Raw genomic sequence first — 20,826 nt, 5'->3', positions numbered from 1 at the left:
GATAAGGCACCCTCACTGCCCCAAAGCCCACAACAACCTTACTGCCCTTCCCAGAGAATGTCGTTGAGGCTGTAACAGCTCCTGTGGCCTGGCTCTGTGGAGACAAATTGCTAAGCTCCGAGCAAGGGAGAGCTGGGGTTACGCCACTGGCTATGTACAGGTTTTGAGCAGAACTTCTGGATGTGGGTGCAGGGGACAGAACACAGGAGGTGGAGGCCCCCAAGGGCCTGTACTTTGGTTTTAATGAAGGTTGGAGCCAGCTATGAATAGGCCCAGGCAAAGAGTCATAAGGGTAGAGGCCTAGGGGACTCCATCCTTGATGAGTGCCTAGACCACAAAGGGAGGGCTTCAAGTGAGACTGTCCTCGACGGGCAAAACCACAAGGTTGGCACCACTTCCGGTTCCTTCCACTGGCGCCTCTGCCTGTGTCTAGCCTGTGCTTCTGTGCCTATCTTGGGGCAACTCCTCTTAAGGTTGAAGGGATCAGGGGATTATTTCTCCGAGTACCCATCAGCCTCCAGGGCTCAAATGACCCTTGTGCAAATAGCTTGCCTCAAACCTGAGAAAGTGTTGGCCCCAAGAGATGGGAACCATCCTGAGCTTGCACCCTTTGGGCTCTTTGCTTCCAATGGGAGGTTCTGGCCAAGAGGGCCTTGGCTGCTTTAGTGACTTGAGACCCGCACGAGGCCTCTTGGGACTGTTTCTCCAGGCACCTACGCCACTCTTGGTTGCCACCGTGATTCAAAGACACTAGGAAAGCCTGACTGCCAAGTCAGGGCCCTCGACTGGGGGGTGGGGACCTCATCTGCCCTGCCACACCCGTTCTCTGCTCACCTTCCAGTACTGGTGGCTCTTTTCCATCCCACATTTAGTTGTTACTCCCTTACAGCATCGCTATCCAAAGTGTTGCCGGGGACTGCGCAGGTCGTGTCTGATCAACCTCAGGCTATGTCCCTATCAGGAAGGGGCTTTGACAGTCTGCATTCCCTCAAGCTATTCTCTTCCTCACTGGGGCATCTTAACCTCTGAGCAGCATCAGAATCAAACCAAGACACAGGTGAGACCAGCGGTCTGCCATCTGTTCTTGTCATTCTCCCCCCGCCCCAAGATGAGAGTCTCTTAGATTCCAGGTTGGCTTGTTCGAACTGGCTATCTGAACAAGGAGGACTTGAACTTTTGATCCTGATGTCACCACCTCCAAGTGCTGGGATAACCACCACCATGCACCACCATGCCTGGGGTTATTCGGGGCTGTGTATCAAACCCAGGGCTTTGGATAGGCTAGGCAAACATGCTACCAACTGAGCTATATCCAGACCCAGGCCTGGAGCCAATCCACATTTCAGGCTTGTGGCCACCTTGTCGCACATGCAGCAAGGACATGGCTATGACCTGTCACCACTCAGCATGTCACAATCTTGTGTGAGCAGGGTTGCAGCTCAGGCTGAAAGATGCCACCCTTTGCCTCCCGGTGCTGGCATTACAGGACTGTGTCACATTTCCACAGCTCACAGCTCCACCATTCAGACAGCAATGCAGAAAACTTCCAATTTTTCTCCACATCCTTGCAAACAGTTTTTGGTTTTTGTTTTTGGTGGGTTTTTTTGTTGTTGTTTGCTTTTTTTCAGACAGGGGTTCTCTGTGTAGCCCTGGCTGTTCTGGAACTCACTCTGTAGACCAGGTTGCCCAGAAATCCGCCTGCCTCTGCCTCCGAAGTGCTGGGATTAAAGGCATGCGCCACCACTGCCGTTTTGTTTTTTTGTTTTTTGTTTTTTTTTTAAAAGACAGGGTCTCATTGAATAGTCCTGGTTAGTCTGGAACTCGAAATGTAGAGGAGGCTGAGCTTGAACTCACAGAGGTCCTCCTGACAACACACCTGGTGCTATACCCAGCTCCAACGCTCACAAACATGGGGATAGTGCTGTGGACCCCTGCTGCAAAGTGACAGTTCTGACTTTAAACTCAGCATACCCAACATGTGACTAGACATTTCCATAGATCAGCATTCTGAGAAGTGGTTTGGAAACTACACAACAGTTCTTTTGGGAAGCAGAACTTAGGGTCTTAGCCATGTTAAAGAGTGAGTTCTACCACAGAGCCATGAGAAGCCTCAGAGAGGGGCTTCTACTAGTTCACTACTGTGGAGGTTATTCATATTTAACGTTTGAATAGACTGCAGTCAAGACTTGGCAGTCCACTATCACAACAGAGCCCGCACTGAGATCGAGGGCATTTCTTCTGTCTCTACCCTAATCCTGACTGGTGCTAGTTAGCCTGTGACTTCCTGGAGTCACCATATAACAACCCCTGGGGTTACACAGTGACAGCAAACAGTGGAGATGAAGGCTCTGGATTAGCCTGTCGAGTTGGGAGAGACAGCCCCAGGGACAGCCCACAGCTCTCCACAGCCCTATTTCCCTAGAGTACAGGGTAGTCAGGGCTTTTCTCTGCTCATGCCCATCTCCGGACAGGTCATTCGGGAAGGTGGTGAGCACCCAGGTGCGGCTGGGTTTGTCACTAGCAGAACATCTACAGGCTTTGACTATGTCGCCCTAGAATTCTCCAGGTTGACCTGACTGGCCTCAAACTCTCTGCCTGCTTCAGCTTTCCAAGTGCTGGGATTAAACTGTGTGCCACTATATCTGGCTTCTTCTTTTTCTTTTTTTCCCTTCCTGGCAGAACCTCTTGCCCTGTTTTTCCTCTCAATTATAAAACAGGCACATACAGTAATCAACTGATATGTGAGGAGGGGCATCCATTACCAACAGGAAGATGGATTTATTGCTTCATAAAAAGAATCATGATAAAACTTAAGAGAAAACCATAAACTTAAGAACCAATGCACCCCTCCTGACACCCCAAGAGGTCTCAGACAGCGTTTCTAGGGGTTGTCAAGGTAAGGTGGGTTAGTGAGTCAGGCTGGCCGGCTAGGCTTCTACCACATGAACAGCTCTAGTGCCCTGATGGAGTCTGCCAGCAGGGGGCACTGTGATCACACGGTTACTCACAGGTTCCCCATCAAGCAAGGCTGACTCTCTCCCATTTTGGGCCTGCTGTAGGACTGGCTGGCTTTTGGTCTGGTCCACTCTGATAAAAGCAGCCCCTGGGGCTAGCCTCCTACCATATATACACATGCACACACACGTACCACATTAACACACACCCCTTGGTTACTCACTAATCCTCTTCCCTACTTATGCTTGGCTCTTCGTGTCTAGTCACAGCCTTATTTCCACCCCAGAAAAACAGCTGTGTGTGGGTGGAAGGGCGCCCTTGTGGTGTCCCCTTAGTTCCCTTCAGGTTGCAGACTGGAACAAAGAGTGCCAGCAGAGATATATTTCTCTGGCTCCTGAGGAAGAAGCCTTGCCCATGGCTCTTGAAGCTTTGTGTAAATATTCTGCCCTCTACTCCTTCCCCAGCCTGAGACTCGGGGGGTGGGGGGTGGGAGTGGGGGGGGGCAGCTTCTTCTCAGGCCTTCAAGGAAAAGAGGGCCCAGGGACTAGCCACAGGGGTCGGGTGGGGATGTTGGGATTGCAAAGGGGTTAGCACCAACAACAGGAAGCGGGTCCTTCCTTCCTCAGGCAGCCAGACTGGCCAGAGGAGGTAAGGGGCCAAGCTAGGGGAGTGCAGACAGTGCAAGCCTTTGTCCTCAGGTGGGCGTGGTTGGTGGGCATGCAACTCAGGGACAGGTAGTGTGGGTAGACAATGGCAGGCCCCTCTGCTTTGGCAAGAGGCAGAATCCAGATCAGTGAGAGAGAGAAAAAAATGCTTGCTGGAAAGGTCCCCTTGGCTCCAGATATAAGCCCCACAAAGACCCAAGACTCCAGAGCCCCTGGGGCGACAGCTAGGCCAGGGCAGCCCAGCTTCTGGCAGTGGGAGGTTCATTTGTCCCAGGCCCTCTCCTGTCCCTCCACACCAGCACTCCATGGCTGGGCCAGGTTTTTTTGAGGAAGTATGGGCTCCAGTGTGGTGAAGGGCAGGATCCAGGGAGCGCACGGGATCCTCTGGGGCGGGGAGATGACTGCAGTCAGTCACTGAAGCACAGGCAGGAGGCCACAACTCTGAGGCAGTGGGTGGGTGGGCACTACACGAAAGCCTCCCGATTGGATGAGCCATTGATCTTAAGGAACAGCTTGCTGTCTTCCCTCTTCTGTTGAAGCTGCCTCTCCAGCTGGCGCCGGTAGCAAATCAGGTAAAGTGGCAGGCAGAAGCCCAGCATGCTCATGATGAGCAGACCCACGTTCACCTGGGATGGTGGGGAGGGGGCTGTGAGAAGGGGTACGTTCATATAAGGCAGCCCCCTCCCGCACAGGCAGGTTTGGGGAAGGGGAGGAGTCACGCAGAAAAGACTCAAAACTAAAGGAGGAGGCTCAAGAGGTCCTGGCTGTCAATCCACATTCCAGCATTGAAGTTTCCCAATGCTCCCCGTGCCACTCAGCAGCCTCCAGGGAATGGACTGGGACTGGGACAACTCACAACACCTGGATGAGAATGCTGGCCTTTGGATGGACAGCCTGGGAGTCACCCCAGAATCAGATCCAGGGAGGCCATTTTTCTCCTTGTTCCTAGTCACCTTCCACCAGGGACCCCTGACTGGGTAGTGTCCAATATTCCCACACTACCTGTTGTCTTTGGGCCCCACTTCCCAGGAGCAGAATGGAGAGACACCCTGACCCTTCTTACCCACAGAGGGTCTCCTCCGAGAGGACCCATCATGGCCAGAAACAACGGCTGCTGCAGGAGAGCAAAGAGCGCACTGACCAGGGACTGCAGTCCTGTGAGGCTACCAAACTGTGTGGAGGGGTACCTGTTGGGGCAATGAGACCCATCACGGCCAGCACCAGTCACAGGCTTCCCTGGCTCAGGCATGCTGGTACCCAGGGCTGCACCACTGGTGCCTGTAGGGAGAGGCAGTTCAGCCTCAGGCCCCTGAGGCTCTAGGTACTGAGAGGTGCCCTCAGCCTGTGGGTGTGTGGCTGAGTAGGGTGGAAAGCACAGTGCCAACAGTCTGCGGCTTGGGTTGGAGGCTGAGCCTGGCTCTGCTGCACCCCCCTCCAGGAGCATTGCGCAATCACGGAAAGTCAGCATCACCGATCCTGCCCGACTCCCTCATACCCTGCCAGGGCAGCCACAACTTCCTCCAGACTTGGTGGGGGGCGGGGTGTGGACAAGGCAGGGGACAGGCGGACCTGGAATGACCCTGTAGGATGAGGCTCAAAGAGGGAAGGAGAGGTGGGCTTAACCTCAGGGAACACCAGGCTCTGCCTCAGAGGTTCGAGGGAGCCCTGAGCAAGGAGCTCTATTCACCATCACAGACGGTGGATGATGGAACTCGGGTTTCAATTTGTGGGCCAAGCCCTGGGCAAAAGAGGGAGAAACAGCTGTGTAGCTTCTTGGAAAAGATGTAGGTTTCACCGTAGCTGGGGTCCAAGGAGGTTATGGCCAGCAAATGGCCCTCTGAGGCCATAGGTGAGGACAGCCCAGGGCTTTCTGGGACCAGTTACTCATGTCACTGCCCCTGTGGAGGACTATTTACACTTTAGTATTTAGCTTCAGGCATCCAGGACCCAACCCTGTCCCAGTGAGCAGCCGGGGGCAGTGCCAGTGCTTGGCTGAACAGCAGTGCCTGGGGCTTGAAGGCACTGACCCCAGTCGAGAGGCCGACTTCCTTCGTGTGAAATGCCAAGGCTTGTGGGCACCCAACTGTCTGCCTACTGACTCACCTGCTGTCAGGTGTGGATGATGGCCAGATGAGGGCCTTTTCTGACACAGACAGCAGAAACCCTAGTTCATGTCCCCTGATACAACACGACACATGCCAGCAGGGCAGGAAAGGCTAGCTTCAGGGTCTCAGTGCCACCAGCAGTCCCCTCAGGTTAGGGCCACCACACCACCCAGAGCTTCCAGGACTTACACGGCAGCATATAGGCCCCCTACGGCAGAGTGGATGAATCCTCGCACAATTGTGTGCAGGACGAAGGAGAAGATCTGAGGGAGGGAAGGAGGGAGAGCAGAGCATGAGCAGCAGACCCTCAGGACCTCCTCTGTCCTTGCCCTCTGGCTCTGGAGGCTGGCACAGCGATGGCAGCCTCCTGGAGTTGGATGTTATCAGCTCTTGTTTTCTTTTTTTCTGGTTTGCTCTCCCCCTCCACCCTCCCAGGGTTTCTCTGTATAGCCCTAGCTGTCCTGGAACTCACTCTGTAGACCAGGCTGGTCTCGAACTCAGAAATCCACCTGCCTCTGCCTCCCAAGTGCTGGGATTAAAGGCGTACGCCGCCGCCGCCACCACCACCACGTGGCCTTGTTTTTGTTTTTTGAGACAAGATCTCACTGTGTACCCTTGGCTGCCCTAAAACTTTCTGTGTAGACAAGGCTGGCCTCGAACTCACAAAGATCTGCTTGCCTCTGCCTCCACAGTACTAGGATTAAAGTTATGCACCACCATGCCTAACCCTTGATAAAACATTTTGTATCATTAAAAAGAAAAAATCAGTAGCCACAGCCTGATAACCACAGGTCTGCTTAAATACATATATTTATATTTTAACTTTAGTTATGTGTATCAGTGCACCATATGTGTACCTTTGTGTTGGAGTTCAGAGAATTCCTTGAAACCAGAGTTACAGACAGTTCTGAGTCACTATGTGGGTGCTGGGAACTGAACTCAGGTCCTTGCACAAGAGCATCCACTGAATCATCTCTCTAGGTCCTCATTTGTATAATTAAAATAATGTAAACTGAGGCTAGAGAGATGGCCCAGCAGTTGAGAACAGTGCCTGCTTGTCCAGAGAATCTCCCTGCACCAACATGGCAGCTGACTACTGTCTGGGGAACTACTTACTGTCTGACTTCTTCTGGCCTTTATAGACAATTTCCCACACTTGGGACACAGAGTTACACATGTAGGCAAAAATGCACATATGCACAGAAAAATAAATATATCTTTTGTTTGTTTTTTGAGGGAGGGTTTTTCTGTATAGTCCTGGCTGTCCTGGAATTTGTTATGTAGACCTCCATGGCCTTGAAATGACAGAGATCCTACTGCGTCTGCCTCCCGAGTGCTGGGATAAGCTTCTCTCTCTCTCTCTCTCTCTCTGTTTTTTGTTTTTTTGTTTTTTGATTTTTTAAGACAGGATTTCTCTTGTGTAGCCCTGGCTGTCCTGGAGCTCACTCTGTAGACCAGGCTAGCCTGGAACTCAGAAATCCACCTGCCTCTGCCTCCCAAGTGCTGGGATTAAAGGCATGTACAACTATGCCCAGCCTTTTTTTTTTTTTTTTAAAGATTTATATGAGTACACTGTAGGATAGGCATCGGGATCCCATTAACCACTGAGCCATCTCTCCAGCCCAGCTTTTCTCTTTCAAGAACTACATTCATTTATTTCATGAATACAAGTGTGCTGTGTGGAGGGCCTGCTCCCAGGAATGTGGGTGTTGGAGGGACCAGGGCTGCTCCTGACAGGGAAGGGCGGCTTGAAAGGATTTACACAGGCTCTGTCTCTTCCTTCAAATGCATTGCTGCCTTCAATGAAAACTGAGTTAGCCAAGGAGCAGGTGACTGTCTTCCATCAGTATCTTCCCTCCATTAGACAAGATGGTCAAGAGAAGGAAGGGTCTGTGAGGATCTCCCTACCTAGAGCCGATGCCAAGTCTGCCAGGGCTTACTCTGGTCTGTACACTCAGTACCAGCACGTATGTGATAATGCCTGTGGGTGTGCACACCTGTGTGCTCAACATAGCTCAACACCTGGCACCTTGTAAACAAAGAAGCTCTTCGTTTCCAGAGCTGGCGTGAGACGATGATGCACTTGGGCCACACCCGCTGGAAGCAGTGCTATCAGGTGCATCCCTTTACCTTGTAAACCTGGGACCCGGGCCCAGACGGAATGCTAGAATGTTTTCACAGACCAAAGGGTGGGTCCAGAACAAGTCAGGTTTCAGAAAACTCAGAAATCTTGTGCGGGCAACACATGGTGGTGTGTTCTTGTAATCCCTAAGGCAGGAGGATCAAGTCTGAGGCCAGCCTGGGCTACACAGAAACTCGGTCTGAAAAAAACAAAAGAAATCTTGTACAAAGGAATTAAACCTTTGAACCCTGACACCAAGCCAGGCCTAGTTACTGTCTGTTCTTTCCAGGATCTCAGGCATATGGACACTGCTGCTTTTGCCTTTAAGAGTGCTGGGGGAGCCGGGCAGTGGTGGCACATGCCTTTAATCCCAGCACTTGGGAGGCAGAGGCAGGCAGATTTCTGAGTTCCAGGCCAGCCTGGTCTACAGAGTGAGTTCCAGGACAGCCACGGTTACACGGAGAAACTCTGTCTTGAAAAACCAAAAAAGAAAAGAAAAGAAAAGAAAAAGAAAAAAAAAAAGAGTGTTGGGGGATTACAAGCATGCACCACCACACTTGGCCTTGGCCAAAACCTCTTCAGACATCAGATTTCAACTGTCTGAAAAAATGCAAAACCATGTAGTTCCAGGAAACAGAAGATGGTGGTACCCGAGGCATGCAAGGTGCCCGAGGACAGAAAAGAACAAAGAGCGTTCTTGGAGAAGAGTCCTGTGAAAGAAAGCTGATGTTCAAGCCCAGAGTTGGGGAGTGGCAGAGGCTGAGGAGACCCCTAGCAAATACTGGTGGATGGCCAAACTGAATGAATTAAGACTGAATGCACTTTTTACCCATGAAAAACCCCTCATTTGTGTCCCACCCCCAACATGGTCTTCCTTCTCCCCAAATGTACCTGTAGAGGCAGATTAGGAATGAGGCAGGTCACCCCGAAACCCACGAGCAGCACGTTGGTGAAGGCGAAGGCCCGCATGGCATTCGTGACTTTCTGAATCTGCCTGTCTCGTTTCTGCTTCTTTTCACCTCTGTAGAGAAAGGGCACAAAGGACTTAGGGTGGTGTTGGGGGTGGCTCCCTGGGGGAAGATGGGCTCTCCCCCAAAAAGTCAGACTTTAGGGATCCCAGGCCACTCAACCACATCTTAGCCCAGCAATAGGGACACCCTCTGGGCTGCTGCCTCAGTTGAGTGGAGGCAGACTTGAATGGAAGCTCTCACAGCTGAGAAGACAGCTTCATCGACCCATCCCCACCTCCCGCCTCCCCACTCTCACCCCCCAACCCTCCATACCCCCTACAACCCTGCTTAGTGAGCTCAGGAAGTTGGTAATAAGCCAGATAATAAGCCAAATAAGGGAGTGCATTGGTTTCACCTTTCGGGGCAGGATAGGGTGAGGGGAAACAAATACACAGCAGATGGAACCAGGATGGCAAATAGCCTTTTGGCTCTAGGGCCTAGCCAAGATAACAGAGTCTCTGTAATTATTTCCTTGTGGATTAACTATTGCTGATTCCAGCCACACCACCCACACTGAAACCCCATGGATGATCACAAGAAGGAACAGCCGATGTGCAAAGGAGTGCAGCAATTCCCGGGCCCACCACTTTATATCACCTCTGAAAGAAGATTCAAGCACCTGGCCCTGGCCCCTCATCTGTAAAGTGGGTACAACACTAACACACGTTGCATCATGGTACTGAAGCTGAATTGAGACACTGTGTGTTAAATGCTTGGCTCTGGGCCTGACACAATAAATAACAGCCTGTCACGTGAACGTCAGCATTTTAACTCATCCTCTGATCTCAGAGCCCAGCCCTTCCATAAGGCAGGACTCCAGAGCCTTGTTTTATCTTCATAGTCAACACATCATTAGCACACTCGGTTAGAGTAGTCTACAACTCAAGTGAGTGGAATGAACCCTAGTGGCAAGTGGCTTTAAGATAGGCCCCATGTGCTATTGTGCCAAAGATGGGCGTGCCAGCCTGCAGTCCTGAATTTCCTCTGCTTTCATCTACCTCAGCACCTCCCAAATGTCATATCAGAAAATGTCCACAGAGGTGGGAACAATGGGTGCTGAGCTTGCAAGGGTGCCCTCCTGCCCTCCTGGCCCTGCCTAATATCTTTCTCAGCTGTGGCCTACGTACTGAGCGCCGTCTTTCTCCTCAGGCTCCTCAGAAGTATCTTCACACTCTTTCAGCCTCCAGTCCATGATGTAGCCGATGACAGGAGCTGTCAGCAGGCAGAGCAGCTGGAGTGCACCAAAGATGGAGGTATAGAGGGCAACTGGGGAGGAATAGGGCATGTCACGGGAGCTCAGGCATATGGCCCTGGCACTCGAGAGTGGACTCTATGGGTCCTCAGACGTCTGCCTTCCAGTCTCTTGGTTACTGCGGGTTGCAGGGAACCTGCAGACCTTAACTTCTCAAATCAAAGCTAGAACAAAGGCCAATTTTCTGCTCCAAGCCTCTGTTGCTTCCCCCGAACAGCTATTGAAATCCAGCATGTCATAATGACCCACCCTCCAAAGTTTCAGGAAGTCACTCTGACTTGGAAACCACAAAATCACCAATGCCCATAACCGGGGCTTTATATGCGACTGACCATCCTTTTCTGCCCCCAGGAAGGCACTGTTCCCAGAGACTCAGATGTCAGGGCTGCTACTTCAAAGAGACTTAAAATTATAGAGGTGGGGACAAACCAGTCGACTGCTGAATGTTCTACCCTTACCCCACCAGTTTAGTCAAGAGGGATGTTTTGATATTTGAGGCAAGAAGCCTCTGGGCTGAGCAGAGAGTACTTAGGGTGTTGTAACATTCCCCAACTATGCTCCTGGCTTACCAGTCGCCATCACTTCATGGAGAGCACAAAGGTGGACAAGCAGAAAGGAGAGAGAAGGGTTAGTGGCAGAAGATATGAATGAGACAGGAAAAGGGCTCACAACACACACCCCATTTCCTGAGAGACCCTCTCCCCAGAGCACTCAGAGAAGGCCAGCTCTGGGGTTAGGTGTGAAAGAGAGCCCAGCCCAGCTGATATTTCTCCTGGCTGCTGGCTGCTGATCATGAGCATGCTGGTGTATCAGGCCTGTGGCCCTGGTCTGGGCATCATGATGAGGAAGTGGCACGCTGAAGGTGGCAGCAGGCCTGGCAGAATCGGAGCTCTACCATGTGGTCCTGTGGCAGAGCTGCTCTGTCACTGCTACCTCCTGCTGCACTCAGAGAGAAGGAAAGGTCAAAGGAGCCGTGCCAGGCACAGTCATCTGACACCACGAGTCTCCCTAGACAGCCAGGCTTCTTCCTTCAGTTCCCTGATCCGGGGCAGCCCTACCGAGCAGAGCCAGGCCTGTGAGTGCTGGACACTGAGGGCACACAGGGCCTGTCTACTCTACTCCAGACTTCTCCTGAGCCCCTCTACTTCTTGAAGCTGATGGGTTTTTTGTTTGTTTTGTTTTGTTTTAGATAAGGTTTTATTGTGTAGCCACACTGGACTCAAAATCTTCTATTTTTTTGTTTTGTTTTGTTTTTTCAAGACAGGGTTTCTCTGTGTAGCCCTGGCTGCCCTGGAACTCACTCTGTAGACCAGGCTGGCTTCAAACTCAGAAATCTGCTGTCTCGGCCTCCCAAGTGCTGGGATTAAAGGTGTGCACCACCACTGCCCGGTGGACTCAAAATTCTGATCTTCCTGCCTCACTCTGCCTAGTACCAAAGATTGTGGGAATGTATCAGAATTTCCATCATTTTTTTTTCCTGTTTTGTCTTTTTTAAGACAGGGTTTCCTCTGTGTAGCCATGGCTACCCCAGATAGAAGTCACTCTGTCGACCAGGCTGGCCTTGAACCCACAGAGATTCACCTGCCTCTGCCTCCTGAGTGCTGGAATTAAATCCACAGGGGAAGAAGAGAACCAACTCCTGACCACTGTGCTCTGACTCCCACAAGAGCAACAAGCATCTTTGCCTATTGAGTTGGTCCCAGAGAAAGTTTTTTTTGTTTGTTTGTTTTGTTTTTCGAGACATGGTTTCTCTGTGTAGCCCTGGCTGTCCTGGAACTCACTCTGTAAACCAGGCTGGCCTCAGAAATCTGTCTGCCTCTGCCTCCCAAGTGCTGGGATTGAAGGTGTGCGCCACCACTGCCCGGCCCAGAGAAAGATTTTTAAATGAAATACCAAAAGATTAAGCTACGCGGGCTGGAAGTTCCAGTTCCTGGCTGAGACAGGAGGATCACCTACTGTCTGAAGCCAACCTGGCCTACTACTAAGCAAGTCCCATGCCAGCCTAGCCTACCACATCTCAAAAAAAAAAAAAAAAACCCACAACCCAAAAATGTTCTGCTAGGTAGAGTGGTCCACACTTATAGTTATAGCTACAGGAGACTGAAGCAGGAAGGTGCCTGGAGAGGCTAAGCAGGCCCATCCAGATGTACTTCCCCTAGTCCATGCAGGCCTCCAATGTGCTCTGCAACCTCGGATGACTCTGAACCTCGGCCTTCTACTTCCACCTCTAGAGTGCTGAGATCACAGGCAGTCATCACAGTGCAATTCATGTGGTGCAGATGTCATGACCGCTAAGAAAGCATTCTACCACATGAGCCACATTTCCTGTTCAAGACCCCATATCTTAAAAAAAAAAAAAAAAAAAAAAAGTCCAGGGGTATAAAGTTAGGAAATTATAGCCAGGCAGTGGTGGTGCACACCTTTGATCGAACCAGCTCTTGAGAGATAGATGCAGGCAGATCTCTGTGGGTTGGAGGTCAGCCTGGTCTACAGAGTGAGGTCCGGGACAGCCAGGGCTATACAGAGAAACAGTCTCAAAAAACAAAAACAAAACAAATAAATAAAGTTAGAAAATTATTATTGGATTAAACAAAGCTTAAGGTCTTTTTCTCCCACAAGGACCCAAGGCCATCACGGCGTCCCATCATGAGTTTTTTGCTCATTACATTCTGCTTCTCTCCACTTTTTCTCCCCACTGAGAAGCCATTGGTGCCTGGAGCTTTTCCCTCTGTGAAAGCTGGCCTTCCTGTCCCTGCGGATAACTGGTATTTGGCTCCTTGCAAGGACTGCGCGTTATCTTTCCCTCCGTAAAAACAAGTTAGCCAACAAAAGAAAGTGGCAGGCTGGCGAGACTGTCAACAGAGAGGATTTGCCAAGTGTGTTTGTCCTGCTTGCTCAGGATGACTAAAGCTGAGTCAGCCAGGCCCTGGGGAAGTACTGACTTTCTCTGCGAAGCAAAGCCCCTCGTCAGCTCAAGACCTGCTGCTGTTTTCCTGTGGGTTATCAGTTCTGTTTCCCAGAGTGAACAAGCCTCAACTGGAGGACTTCGTTCCTGGGAAGCCTTTGTTTTCCCTGGTTCCCAGAGCGGGACATTGGCCTGTACAGTGGGCCCCCACTGACCCGGAGTCCTCAGTCGGGACAAGGTCCTCCCTCAGCCCCCAGGTTGTTCAAGCCAGTCCCTTCAGATCAGGGATGTGATGGGGTGGGGCTGGGCTGCTGTCTTCTGCTCTGGGTCATGTTCTCAGCAGACAGCCCTCAGCCCTCCCCACTGGCACTGGAAGCATTCACCCCACACCCTAAGCACAGCGCTATTTCAGTCCTCTCTCTCCATAGCAGGGAAAACCCTGATGGGGACATGAAAGAACAGTCAAGCGGGCCGTGACAAGACAGCCCGGCAAGCTAGCAGAGCCTTAGACGCGGCAACTTCACAGCCAGCCCTACTGATGTGATCTAGGTCACATAGTAGGTCAGCTGGAGGGGCTGGAGGGCTTTATTGGGCTGGTAAGAGTAGCAGCATTGTCCTACCCTGGAGGGACACATCAAGGAAGGCCCCTGGGGTGGGGGTGGGGAACACGTACCTGTCTTCTGGTCCCCATTGACCAGGAACTCAAGGATGCTGTTCATGGCCCCCATGTAGAAGATGAGCCGCAGCTGTGTGACACACATGGTAACCAGGCTGAGCAGCAGGATGGGGCTGAACACGCTGTGCATGAATGAGGGGGCCGCTGTGGGAAGAAGGCATGGGGCTCAGGGCCAGGAAACATGGCCTATCCAGCACCCAGGGCCTGGGGAAGGGATGAAGGCTCAATGTGGGGACTGAGCTGGAAGTGAGGGAGGGACAGCAAAGAGCCCTGCTGAGGTCTATGGTCTTGATGCTCATCAGCAGACTTCCTAAGCTCTGTGGAACTCAGTGTAAAACAGGTACCTCTTCCCATTTAAGACAGAATAGGTATGCAGTGAGAAGATAGATACCCAGAGCCTCAGCCAATGATTCCCAATCAAGGGGGCCGTAAGCTACACCTGCAGTGTAAATGAGGCTACTCTTCCCCCTGTCCCCAGATCTCTTGGGCCAACCTAGAAGGTGAGAGTCCTGTCTTGGGTACCTGCAGCATCAGGCTGGCACTTCACCTCCAGGTCGACAGTGGATAGACACAGCTTGTGGCCCTCCTGCAGGGCAGCTTGCTCCTTGGCAGTCCGCATGGAGCTGCCCACGCTCAGACGGCGCCCCACTGTGGTCACCTGCTTGTAGAACTGCTTCCCTGTGATCTTGTGGTCAAAGCCTAGCCAGCTGAACTTGATCTTCACCCTAGCAGCCACAGGAAGGGTGTCTGTTGGTTCCTGCCTGGGACCCTGGGTGGTGTGAGGGTAGGGCAGAGAGCATGCCTACTTACGAATAGTCCATGTCCTCTGGTCCTGGGAAGGGCTCTAGTGGCCAGTTGAAGAAACAGTTGAGGAAAACCAGGCCGGAGCAGCCAGCCCAGACCACTAGGATGACAATGAAGGAGGCACCAGCATCGTAGATGAGCTGTCAGCAGAGGGGCAGTGTTATCAATGGGAAGCCAGAATGGGCACTGGGCAAGGGACAGTTGGGAGCTCTCACTGTGCTGGGCCCTACAGAAAGGCACAAGCCCGTGGGCTGAGCTGTTTGGCTATTAGGACCCCCATGTTGTGATAACCCCAACCTGTCTGAACCGAATGTCAGCATCTTAAAAGGTGACTGAGTCCTCGCTGTCACGTCTGTCTCACTGGGCCACAATGAACAGTGCTAGCTAAGATTTTTCTGCTGCTTCTGAGGGTTTTCCCCCCTCTGTTTTGTGACAGATTCTCGTGTAGCCCTGGCTGGCCTCAAACTCTTGATCTTCCTGCTTCTACACCCAGATTGTTAGGATCACAGTCAGTCTAGTTCCCCAAGGATAGGGACCTGCCAGCCTCATCCACTGAGGTTTCTCTAGCCTCTAAGTACACACAGGGCAGATGTTCCAGACACTCAAGAAACTGACTGACAGCTCCTCTGGTGCCTCTGTGAAACAGGTATCCCCATGCTATACTAGGAGTATGCTTCAGGCAGGAATAGTGATGATCTGGGCAGAGGGCAGAGGGCAGAGGGCCAAGCATTTCAGTACCAATTTCTTCTTTTCCTCTCCCCTACTTTCTTTTCTTTTCTTAAGTTCCAGAAATTGAACTTAGGGCCTCTCATGTGCTTGCCAACTGTCTACCAGTGAACTTTACTTATGGCCCTTAAAAAACTGAGACAAGTAGAGACTAACTTGCCCAGGTTGCCCTTGAACTTACCACCCCCTCCTGCCTCAGCTTCCTTAGTAGTAGTGATTATAGGCCTGTGCCCCTAGGCCCAACTTGATCATCCCCATTTCATCCCAGACCCAATGTGAGGGTCCTCTAAGTGCCTTAGCATGTGTCTGGCCAGCTCCCTAAGCGGAGGCCAGCACCTATACATAGAGGCCAAGGACCTTCTGCCTCTGCCACCATCCAGGAGCAAGAGCAAGCTCACAGGGTGGCTGGCCAGATTCCTACCACCCAGCACATGGACCCCCAGGTTCCCAGCCTACATCTGAGCCCCCCTTCTTATGATCACACCACCCCATACCCCTCAAGTGGGCTTCATCTTTGATGCCAGCACTTGGGGACCTCCTGACAGGGCAACAGCATAGGGGAGGGGCCCCGGCCCAGGAGATTCTGAGCCTAGGCTTCTTCCTGATGCCATGTGACTTCCACAGGCTCAGAATCCTGCCTGGGAGGGAAACAGCTGAACCAACTTGGCGGACAGCAGAGCTCTGGCTAATGGTCAGCAGCAGCCCAACATCAACAGGCTGGGGCTCCCAGAGGCAGGCTCGCTCACCCTACTCTCCTTTCCCCAGGCAGTCTGGGGTCACACACAACAGAACACTGATCAAGCCCCCCTCTTCCAGGGCCAGGGGTTTTCTGTTCTTGCTCCTGTGGCGCCAGGTGCATCCTGCCTAGGTGGAGGGGCACTCCTAGTGTTCACAATGACGTCTCTCTTCAGAGAGGCTGCAGTGGCCTAGGCGGAGAGCTCTGCCCAGATGCTAGGAAAAAGTGTGAGTAGGAAGATGGAGAGACAAAGGCTGGCCACACCCTCACCTTGATTCCTGGGAAGGTAACTGCTGAGGAAGCGTAGGATCCAATCATCAAGGCAATAAATGTGGAGCGAAGGTCACCGAACATATTGGGCAGCTGAGGGGATGGATGAAAGAAAGGCAGGCTTAGGTCACAGGTACATCTCACCTTTTGACATTGTGATGCAACACTGTCATCTGCAAAATTCATACCAGAGAACTACGCAATTGAGTTTACAAGAATGCCAGGAAGGTTCTAGGTAAGCTTTATGACTTTGTGTTGGGCTGCATTCATAGCTGTCCTGGGCTGAGTCGGGGCTCGCCTAAGGGAGAAGGGAAGGGAGCCACTCTCCCTCTGTGGAATTCACAGCATAGCAGTCTAGTAGCAATTGCTACAAATTAATGACAAGCTTTCTTTCCCTTTCTGGATAGAGACAGAGAAAAGACATGACAGTCTGCATACTGCCCCACCACTCCTGACAGGCCAGGGCCCTTACCATACTTGCCGTATTTGAAGGAGGTGTCAGAGAGCAAAGCTGTGAGCCTTAAGCACCCCTCAAAGGGAGAAAGCCCGTTAAAAATAAGAATCTATTTGGGGAAATGAGTGTCATTTTATAAATAAAAATATCAAGAGTCCCAGAAAGACCAGATGTCAGCAAAAGCTGCTTTTGGTTTTCAGAGTATGTTTCTGGAAGGTGCCAATCACAGTCCTAGCCAGACAGGTGGCTCCCCAATTCCTGCCTGAGTTTCTGAGTGTAAGTAGAGGATTTGTTCCAACTTGACACTACCCTAGAAGTCACCTAGCACCTCCAGAAAGCCAAAGTTAGGAAGGCTCTGGCTGTTTTTAACACAACCACTCTGAGCGCGGGTGCGAAGCAAGACCAGGCCCATCTGAAATGATTTTGAGGCCAACCCTCAATGATTCTGCAGAAACTCAGTCCAGTTGAGACACCATGACCTGGGCTGGAGCCACCGCTCAGGAGTCACAAGCGCTTATTGCTCTTGCAGAGGATCTGGGTTTGGGTCTCAAAACTGACAGTGTAGCTCACTGTCATCCTTAACTCCAACACCTTCTTCTGTCCTCTGTATACTGCACACACTGTATACATACATTTATACACAGAGACAAAACACTCATGCGAATAAATAAAATAGCTTAAAAAATGCTAGGCACGGTGGCGCACACCTTTAATCCCAGCACTTGGGAGGCAGAGGCAGGCGGATCTCTGAGTTCAAGGCCAGCATGGTCTACAGAAGTGAGTTCCAGGACAGCCAGGGCCACAGAATGAGACCATGCCTCAGTAAATTACAGACAGATAGACAGCGTGAGTGAGTGAGTGATGGCTCCTGATAAAAGCACTTGCGGCCAAGGCTCACAGCCTGAGCTCAAGCCCTGGGACCTACATGGGGGAGGGAGAGAGCCAACTCTCGAAAGCTGTCCTCAGACCTCACAGGTGCATGCACATGCACACACAGACCCACTAGGGTGGCCGCTCTAAGTCAGACAGTAACAAGTGTTGGTGAGACCCGGGAGGAGCTGGCATAAGCTTCCAGGAGAAATACAAAGCTACAGCTGCTGGTTTTTCAAACAGTTAAAACAAAATAACTACATGACTAGGACATTACACTCCTAGGTACATTCATTCCTAAGAGAAATAAGAGCATGTGCTGCACATGAATGTTTAGGACACCATTCTTCATAATAGCAAAAAATGGAAACAACCTAATATCCATCAAGATGAACAGATAAACAAAAGGTATACACACAGTTACAGAAAGGAGAACTCATATGCTGTAACAGGTGTGGAAATGGGAGACAGGAAGCTAAGAGAGAACAATGCCAGCACAGAAGAGCACACCTGGAGGGGCACTGCTCCTTCCTGCATCCACAGGGCAGCTAACAACTGCCTGCACCTCCAGTTCTAGGGGGTCTGATGCCCTCTACTGGACCTCACGGGCACTACATGCACGGGGTGCACATACATGTATGCAGGCAAAATACCTTTACACATAAAATAATTTTTCTTTAAAAGCACATGTTGTGCCGGGCGTTGGTGGCACACACCTTTAATCCCAGCACTTGGGAGGCAGAGGCAGGAGGATTTCTGAGTTCGAGGCTAGCCTGGTCTACAGAGTGAGTTCCAGGACAGCCAGGGCTATACAGAGAAACCCTGTCTCAGAAAAACAAACAAACAAACAAATAAAAGCACATGTTATATGATCCACTGCATGAAATGCCCCAAATAGACAAACCCCAAAAGACAGAGTATATCAATGACAGGCAATGGCAGGGGTGGGGGACTTAGGGGGGACAGGACAGAATTTCTGTTGGGGCAATGTAGGTGACTGAAGTGACTAAATACTTCTAAATACACTAAAGCTCACTGAATATACATGCTTTAGGTGAAGTAGATGGTATGTGAATTCTAGGTCAATAATGCTTTTCAGAATATTAGTAAGAGGCAGGATTGTTTTGAGGGGCATCACAGGACTAAAAAGGCCTATTAGCAAGTCTGTAAGTCTTATGGTACCAGGCCAGGGTGACTAGCTAAGTTTTCTCCCAAATTCTTAGCATACAAATGGCTTTTTGTCATCATTTTAGATTTTCTGAGAATGGTGGGAAGGGGACACGTGACGGGCATAGGAGCACAGGAAAGGTGACATGGTCAGGTATGCATGAACATACCCAGGTGGGCAATGAAAGGTAACTGTGCTCACTGTACACCTGCATGGAAGGAATGCTGTAATTCAAGGACACACTCAGTTCCCAAATGCACGTAGTCAGGCAGCAAGGCACACTTGTAGGAAAAGTATCCACCCAAGAGAGGGTCAAAGATGATATCTGTATACATCTGCAGGGGATTCTAATCCAGTCAGGACATGTGGAGAAAGGAAGAGATTGGGGGAGGGGGGCGGTCAGAAGAACAGTTGAGGCCTAGCGCCTGTCCTTCAGGCAGGGTCAATCAGGGAAACACTGAGCATAAACTCATGCGCACTCTCTCGGCTACCATGCCCTTAGGGAAAATTCCCCACATCAGAATAAGCCCTGCGCAGAACCTCTTCAAAGGGGCTAGGAAACACCCCAGAAAAGCAGACCCTGTGTTGGTTGGCCCTTTTCTTTCTCCTTTATCTCAAGCATGCTTTAACCCTTAGCCAGGACAGAGGCCGGTGTAACAAGGGCTTGAGGTGGGTAGTGCAGCCCTGCTCTGATCTCCTTAGACCAGACTCAGAACAGGGACAAAAGAGCAGGTTCACCTGTTCATGAAGAAACCATTAGCCCTGGGCGGGATTGATGGCAGCAGTTAAATTATCCCTGTGGTCAACCTGCCTGGAGCATTCCTTTTCTGATTTCTTTAGAGACAAGGTCTCCTATGATCTTTCAATCTTGCTACTTCACCCTCCCCCACCCTCCCCCACCCTAGTCTACCAAAATGCTGGTATTACCGGCATGGGCCATCACACCCAGCATCCTACCTGGAAGAGTGTTACCAAAGAAGGAAAACTCATGTTATTTTGGCCAGTGTGCCACTCCTGGGGCAGTAGAGAGCCTCTGGGCAAATCACATTAGACAGCTGCCCGGCAACATCTATGTCTTGTATTTTAAATTATGAATATTTTTCCTAGTTAGAAAAGGAATGCATATCTATTATAAAACATTTGGAACAAAAAGACAACTTGTGGGAGTTGGTTCTTTCCTTCTACCATGTAGATCCTAGGGACTGAACTTGGGCCATCAGGCTTGGCAGCAAGCACCTTTACCCATTGAGCCATCTCACCAGCCCAACATACTGCTTTAAAAACTTTTTCATTGGGCAGTGGTGGTCCATGCCTTTAATTCCAGTACTTGGGAGGCAGAGGCAGGCAGATTTCTGTATGCAGAGCACTTTTTTTTTTTCCCCTCCGAGACAGGGTTTCTTTGTATAGCCCTGGCTGTCCTGGAACTCACTCTGTAGACCAGGCTGGCCTCGAACTCAAAAATCTTCCTGCCTCTGCCTTCCAAGTGCTGGGATTAAAGGCGTGTGCCACCACCGCCCGTGCAGGTGGATTTCTGAGTTCGAGGCCAACCTGGTCTACAGAATGAGTTCCAGGACAGCCAGGGCTACACAGAGAAACCCTGTCTCAAGAAAGAAAGAAAGAAAGAAAGAAAGAAAGAAAGAAAGAAAGAAAGAAAGAAAGAAAGAAAGAAAGAAAGGAAGGAAGGAAGGAAGAAATAAATGAAGGAAGGAAGGAAAAGAAGAGAAGAGAAAAGAGAAAAGCTCAAATATTAGGGGGCTGGTGAGATGGCTTAGTGGTTAAGAGCACTGGCTGCTCTTTCAAAGGTCCTGAGTTCAAATCCCAGCAACCACATCGTGGCTGTCTATCATCCGTAATGAGATCTGACGCCCTCTTCTGAAGTGTCTGAAGACAGTTACAGTGTACTTACATATAATAAATAAATCTTAAAAAAAAAAAAACCTTTTCATTTGTTTAAAGTAGTTGCACTATGTTGCCCACACTGGAACTGAACTCCTGGGCACAGGTATTCTTCCTGCCTAGGTCTTCCCAACAGCTGAGACTACGGGACTGTACCACTGGAGCCGACTCTCTCTCTGACTCTGTCTGACACACTCTCTCTCTCTCTCTCT

General features: G+C 50.8%; 1 protein-coding gene across 9 annotated transcripts in view; it reads right to left on the bottom strand.

Annotated features, from left to right (window-relative positions):
• Nucleotides 1-2,746: 2,746 nt before the first annotated feature.
• Slc43a2 (solute carrier family 43 member 2) overlaps nucleotides 2,747-20,826 on the bottom strand; it is a 43,760-nt gene continuing 25,680 nt past the window's right edge. For 8 of the 9 annotated variants that reach the window (XM_031352156.1, XM_031352155.1, XM_031352154.1 and 5 more), the window contains exons 6-15: nucleotides 16,227-16,319; nucleotides 14,501-14,634; nucleotides 14,213-14,415; nucleotides 13,688-13,834; nucleotides 10,679-10,690; nucleotides 9,985-10,123; nucleotides 8,739-8,868; nucleotides 5,915-5,988; nucleotides 4,684-4,807; nucleotides 2,747-4,246 (exon numbers count right to left, since the gene is read on the bottom strand). In XM_031352156.1, the coding sequence (XP_031208016.1) occupies nucleotides 4,085-4,246; nucleotides 4,684-4,807; nucleotides 5,915-5,988; nucleotides 8,739-8,868; nucleotides 9,985-10,123; nucleotides 10,679-10,690; nucleotides 13,688-13,834; nucleotides 14,213-14,415; nucleotides 14,501-14,634; nucleotides 16,227-16,319 (1,218 nt within the window). In that variant the 3' untranslated portion in view covers nucleotides 2,747-4,084. The remainder of the gene's footprint in view (nucleotides 4,247-4,683; nucleotides 4,808-5,914; nucleotides 5,989-8,738; nucleotides 8,869-9,984; nucleotides 10,124-10,678; nucleotides 10,691-13,687; nucleotides 13,835-14,212; nucleotides 14,416-14,500; nucleotides 14,635-16,226; nucleotides 16,320-20,826) is intronic. The other variant, XM_031352148.1, reaches the window with a different exon arrangement.

The sequence above is a fragment of the Mastomys coucha genome, unplaced genomic scaffold (assembly GCF_008632895.1).
Source record: "Mastomys coucha isolate ucsf_1 unplaced genomic scaffold, UCSF_Mcou_1 pScaffold5, whole genome shotgun sequence".
NCBI classification, from domain to species: domain Eukaryota; kingdom Metazoa; phylum Chordata; class Mammalia; order Rodentia; family Muridae; genus Mastomys; species Mastomys coucha.
Note: the sequence above shows the minus strand (reverse complement) of the source record. Positions and strands in the feature narration are given on the sequence as shown.